The sequence below is a fragment of the Sceloporus occidentalis genome, unplaced genomic scaffold (genome assembly GCF_023333645.1).
Source record: "Sceloporus occidentalis isolate IW3139 unplaced genomic scaffold, rSceOcc1.0.p SCAF_3, whole genome shotgun sequence".
In the NCBI taxonomy this organism is placed as follows: Eukaryota; Metazoa; Chordata; class Lepidosauria; order Squamata; family Phrynosomatidae; genus Sceloporus; species Sceloporus occidentalis.
This window is the reverse complement of record NW_028316983.1, coordinates 14,516,655-14,522,654: the sequence shown is the minus strand read 5'-3', so window position 1 is coordinate 14,522,654 and position 6,000 is coordinate 14,516,655. Positions and strand designations below refer to the sequence as shown.

The 6,000-nt window shown below is 48.4% G+C and overlaps 1 protein-coding gene across 1 annotated transcript in view; it reads left to right on the top strand.

The window, feature by feature from the left end:
• Positions 1–5,664: 5,664 nt before the first annotated feature.
• LOC149315576 (uncharacterized) overlaps positions 5,665–6,000 on the top strand; it is a 341,366-nt gene continuing 341,030 nt past the window's right edge. Inside the window, exon 1 of the mRNA XM_089513323.1 lies at positions 5,665–5,847. Coding sequence (XP_089369449.1) covers positions 5,788–5,847 — 60 coding nt within the window. The 5' untranslated portion in view covers positions 5,665–5,787. The remainder of the gene's footprint in view (positions 5,848–6,000) is intronic.

Genomic DNA, 6,000 nt, shown 5'->3' with positions numbered 1-6,000 from the left:
TCAGGGTTGTTCATGAAATAAAGGTTAAGGTTGTAATCCTTATCTGGGAGAGATAAAGGTCAAGGTGATCCCGGCAATACTCTTCTTGAAATAAGCAATGAGTAATTTTAGCAATTTTTTCCCCACTGTCAGAACCAAAGGTTAGGCATCTATGAGTACCCAAGGCAAGAGGTGTCTCCTTCTACTGCCAGTCCTACAAGGTGAACATTGGATATTTTTGTAGGAAAATGAGAACCCAAATTTCTGTTCCTTCCATCACATGACCAAATACACATCCAAGTAACAACAAAACCTTTCAGTGGCATTCTATTTTTCTAGATGCAAGGATTTTAATTTGTTGGTGTGTTTTAAATGGAGCAGCAGCAATCCAGTTAGGCTGGTCCCTACTTGCAGCATAAATGGATACTTTCCAAACATGGGCTTATCATCTTGGTCCTAGGTGGGTCTTATGTACCAGGGGTGTGAGGAATAGCCTCACTCACAGATGGGGAGAGGAGCTGCATTTGCAGATCTCTGCCAATGCACATACTGATCATATCTGCTGGTTGTTTCTGGCAAATGTGTCAAGCAGTATGGGGCTGTGCACTACCTTGTGCACTGGCTTATGTGGCACAAAGACCATTCATGTCACAGCAAGGCCATATCAAGTTTGGCCAGGAACCACCTTTGTGTGTGGGCTCTATGCATGCATGTGGGACTGCTGCACATGTCTGTGGAGTGCATAGATGACATGCAAGTAGTAGATAGTTTGGAGGGTGGTCTGGCCACTAAGTTCAACCCTTTCCTGTCTAAACACATATTTAGTATCTCCTCAAGACATTAGGCAATTTCCATTGCCTGATACTTAAGATCCATTAACATGGCGACCTGTGGCACTCCAGGCGTTGCTGGAACAAACTCCTGCCACTCTTAACTGTGATGGCTGTGCTGAGTCCAAGATCATCTGGAGGACTACAGTTTGCACTCTACTATAAAGGAACAGGTGAGGAATGAATAAGCCTTTCACTCTGTCACATCACCTTCATGTGCTGCTGGCTAGACTTTGTTTCAGTCACCTCATGCTGCAGAGGGCGTCCCAATGTGGCTCATCTTGGTGCCCTTCCAGTTGACTCTGGAGAAGGAGACCAGGAGGCCTGAAGGTCTTCTTGCTTCCCTATTGCAGGACATATGACAGGGTCCGGGAGCTGGGTTGCATGGTGACTCGTCCAGTGGTTACAATGTGGGCAGAAGAGGTGTCAGTAATGTTTGGACTGGTCAAAGGAGGGCTGCCTGATATCTGAGATAATTTTTCAAGGAAGGCTTTCTCTCAGTTCCACCCTGTTTGGTGAGGAAACAAGAGAGGCCTTCTTGGTAGGTGCTTTCAGGCTCTTTCAGTGGAGAATGCTACACCCTTCCCTCCTTTTCTTCTGTTTTCAAATCCTTTCTCACGTTGTGAATTCAAGGCTTGGTTTTAAGGTGATCTTATTTGATTATTTTCCAATTGTTCGTTAATGCTATAGCTCATTGGTTTTTAGCTGCTAGTTTGTTTCAAGTCATGATACTTTGTTGCAAGCTGCCTGGGAACCTTGCATTGGACAAAGGTTGGACATCAAACAAATACAGGTGTGCCCCACTTCAAAAAGTCTCTAAGAAAAAGAGCCCTCCCTCCAGTCCATCTGCCTTGGTCCAGGCCTCAGAAGGAGAGAAGAATGCTGGACCTGATCCCCTCCTTCCCACCATTCCCTTTTCCTTTTGTGTCATGTCTTTTTAGTTTGTAAGCCTGAGGGCAGGGAACCGTCTATTATCCCTTCTGTTGTAAGCTGCACGGATTCCCAGTGATAGGGCGGCATATAAATAAATCCTATTATTATTATTATTATTATTATTATTATTATTATTATTATTATGGGTCTGAGCAGATGTAGAGCAAAAGCCTGCTTACTTACAGGGTTTCCCAGTTCACAGGGAGAACATGCTAACTGCACCACCAACTCCCACAATGGGCTAAACACCAAATGGCAGTAAACCTCACTCCCTTTCATCTGCAAGAATGGACCCTCCAAAATATCTGCGGGTACAAGCTGTGCCACACTATTAGTTTTTTCTTCCACTTCAAACACATGTGCACATGCACATGGGTGTGTGCCAGTGTCATCAATTGCCTCCCTTGTCCCACTCAGCTGCCAGCCTATTTGATGTTCTATGCACCCAGCCATGCAACTGCCTACTCAATCATAAACAACTGACAACCCATATGGCACACTGATGCACCCAGTGACACATCAGCACAGCATGATCATGGAGAACCCACCCTCGTACATGTCCCCTTCCCCTATAGCCCACCATTGGACCAGCCAGTTTGTTAATATTATGATTAAATCCACTGTATTGTTGGCAAAACCCCATGTTGGTTGTCATTTTGCTCACACTGAGTGTGATGGATCAATGGTGAAACTGATCGCTCATTTGCATGTGTGATGGATTTGCAGGGAGGTGACAAAAGTACTATGGGTAGCAATGGTGACGGCGGCACACTGGCCCCTTCCCCATCTGTGCGTACTGACATGCAGTCCGCACACCAGTGTGATAATTTGCTCTTTCAGGCTTGAACCAGAGCAAACCATGGGTTGTTTTGCTCCAACATTTAGCCCCGAAGTGTTGCTTCATCCCAGATTCCTACCATGTTGACCACATGTGTCACTGAAACAGGTAGATTTCAAAATGAGGTGAAACCATGTCTTATTGCTCATGCGGACAGCCCCAAAGACGCTCCTTTTTGACAATGCCTTTCAATGCTGGCCAACCCTCTGCTTTTCCTCCTTGTCTTCTTTCCAAGTGGATTCTTTTTAGCAACATTGATATTGGGATGATGACGATGGAAAACTGCAGAAACAGACATTCAGTATCAAGTTGCAGAAATGTGTCTTAGTAAATAATGCAACAAATCTCGACCTGGGAAAGAATGGGACTGTGTACAACAGGGAAGGCAAAGAGCAGCTGCCTCCAGATCCACTTATTGAGAATGCATGAACAACAAAACAGAGAGAAACGGGGAGAGCAGATAAGCCTGTCTCAGCAGCTCCCTTCAGCATTTTAATGAAGCATAGATCTATACATTTGGCCACTAAAACAGAAAGCACAATAAAAGCAGTGGCTGGTGACCAAAAAGTATCATACTTGGATACACTTTGGAATAAGCTTGCGAGCAATCTCTAGAAGATGCTAAACATTCTTGTTTGCTTACCTTGCTTGACCTGGATGTTTCATTTCACATGTATCTATTGTTCGTTCTGAATAAACGTTTCGCTGAAGCATGTTGAACTCCTCTTCATTTTTTTTTTGTGGCGTAGGAACCTGTCTCTATTCTTTCCCGGTTACTTCTGCCTCTGGCACAGGATTTTTTTTGTCGAAGAAGTCACGGTCAGAAACACATCGACTTTGTTGGCGGCATACCTGTAAGATGACCAAGGACCTTCTTCACATGCCTGGCAGGCGATCGACACGCCTTCTTTTGTGTGGTTCCTATAGATTTAGCGTTTTCTTTTTAATACTACGGTTTCATAATTGTTTGGAGGGGGGGAGCCTGTGAGCCAGGAATCACCAACAGATGGGATATTGTTTGTGTCCAAGGCTCTTGCCAAGTGCATAAGACATGCTCTTGTTCTTTCTTTCTCCGCTCTTTCCAAATCCATTCATAGCAAAGATCTGCAGTATTGTCTTGCTGGTCACTGACCAAATAAAATGTATACATGTATGTACTGCAGTACTATGGCATTGTTATGATTTGTATTATTTATATGTATTATGCTATTATTTCTTAGATTGTATGCCATGGTTAGGTTTACTCTTATCTGTTTTATTGTTTGTATGTACAGCGCTGTGCAAATCTACAGCGCTATATAAATAAAGCATAATAATAATAATAATAATAATAATAATAATAATTTGAGGTGGCCACATAAAAACAATGAGCAGGGCTCCTGTCCTTTTAATAGTGGAACAAGCAGTTTCACTAGGTATCACTTGGCAGATCAGTCACATCTGCTAAAATTTTATTAACGCCTGTAAAAGGGATAGGAGCCTGGTCCTTTCCTATGTGGCCACCCCAGAAACCAGGCAGCCCTCCAAATCCCAGTGGACGACAACCCCCAACCTTCCTCACCATTGGCTATGCTAGCAAGAGTCTGAGGACCTGCAGCCTGCCCACATTTGGAGGCTGGCATGAATCTCACGGAGTAATTCAAGTGTTTGATTCTGGAGACCAGGGTTCGATTCCTGACGCAGGCATGAAACCGACTGGGTGACCTTGGGCAAGTCACATGCTCTCAGCCTCAGGGGAAGGCCATGGCAAACTTCTTTGAAGAAATCCTGCCAAGAAAACCCAATGCTTGGTTCACCTTAGGGTTGCCCTAAGTCAAAAAAGGACTTGAAAGTACAAAACTACATTATTGCTGGGACTCATTGGTAACCTAATTCAACTGGAATGCCACACTGGAGTATATCAGACAAGGGAAACTGGATGTATAATCCAATGGCAATCCGAATGCAATCATGGGGTTTCACGTTATTGTATGATAGGCTACCACATGCAATTTTGGGCAATGGCAAGCTATTTTTGGGCAATGGGAAGTCAGTTCGAATGCAATTCGAATTCATGTAAATTTGCTGAACTAGTGAATTCATGTGAATGCGTTCATTCCTCCCGTGTGATCTGACAGATAGTCCTAGGAGGGAGTCCCACTGAATCCAAACAGGCTCCCTTCCAGCTCCATTTATACAACCTTCTATGAAAACATCCTGGGGCATTTTGTTTGAGTGTGCAAGAAGCCCATCCCAGTGAGGGCAATAACTCTGGAGCGAATGGGGAAAGGGACACAACTTTTGTTCCCCTAAGAGAGGAAAGAGCGGAAGAACCAGCATGGCAGAGGGGTTTGGTTTTGGACTTTTGTGACTCTGGAGCCCAGGGTTCGGTTCTCATCTCAGGCTTGAGACCCGCTGGGTGAGCTTGGGCAAGTTACACTCTCTCAGCCTCAGGGGAAGGCAATGGCAAGCCAAGAAAACCCCACGAGAGGGTCGCCCTTGGGTCGCCAGGTCGGAAACGACTTGAAGGCACTCGATCACGTGAAAAGATAAAGGAAGCAGGAGGCGCTCCAGCAGGAGACGACCCAGGGCCAGGAGGGCCAGCTGGGCCCCGCCGCCGGGGAGGCTCCGAGGTGGAGGTGGTGGTGGACCTGCCTCCGCACTGCAGAAAGAACCCGGTTTCGCACCACTTTCGCCGCCGCCGCGGCTCCGTCCTCCTGGAATCCCGGCGCGTTTGTGGTGGCGCCAGAGTCAGCGGGGGAAGTCCGGAGCATAAGGGGTCCCAGGAGGGGGAAGGGGGTGGAAAAGGCACCCTCCCGCCTCCCGCCTCTTCTTCCTCCCCTCTCGAGCCTCCTCTTCCTCCTCCCCCTCCCTCCCCTCCCCTCCGGCGGCTCCTTTAAGGGCTGCTGCCTCTTGCTCGGGGGCGGGGCTTGGCAACCAGAGCCCGAGAGAGAGCGCTTCACCTGCAGCTCAGAGCAGCGCCGACGACGACCGAGAAGAGAAAGAGGAGCAGGAATTCAGCAGCAGCAGCAGCAGCAGCAGCCGGAGGGGAGGGGGCCGCCAAGCGAGGAAGGCAGGCAGAGCAGAGCAGAGCAGAGCAGAGCAGAGGAGCGGGCAGCAGCGGCGGCGGCGGCGGAGTTGCGGGGCTCGGGAGGCAGAGGCGAGGCGGGCATCCCGCCAAGGAAGCAGGCGGGCGGCGGGCTGGGAGCGAGAGGCTCGGGCTCCGCGATGCTCCGGAGGTCGGGGATGCTACTTCTCTGGCTCTTTTGCTGCTGGGGGCCGGCGAGGGTAAGTTGGAGAGCGGATCGGGCGGAGGGAGAGAAGGGGGATGCCCACCCAGGGCGCCCCAGCCAAGGAAGGGAAGGGGCTGGGGGCCGGAGCTGGGCGGCTTCCAGAGCATCGCAACCCAGCCCTTAGCCGAGCGAGTGAGTCCATTGCTGC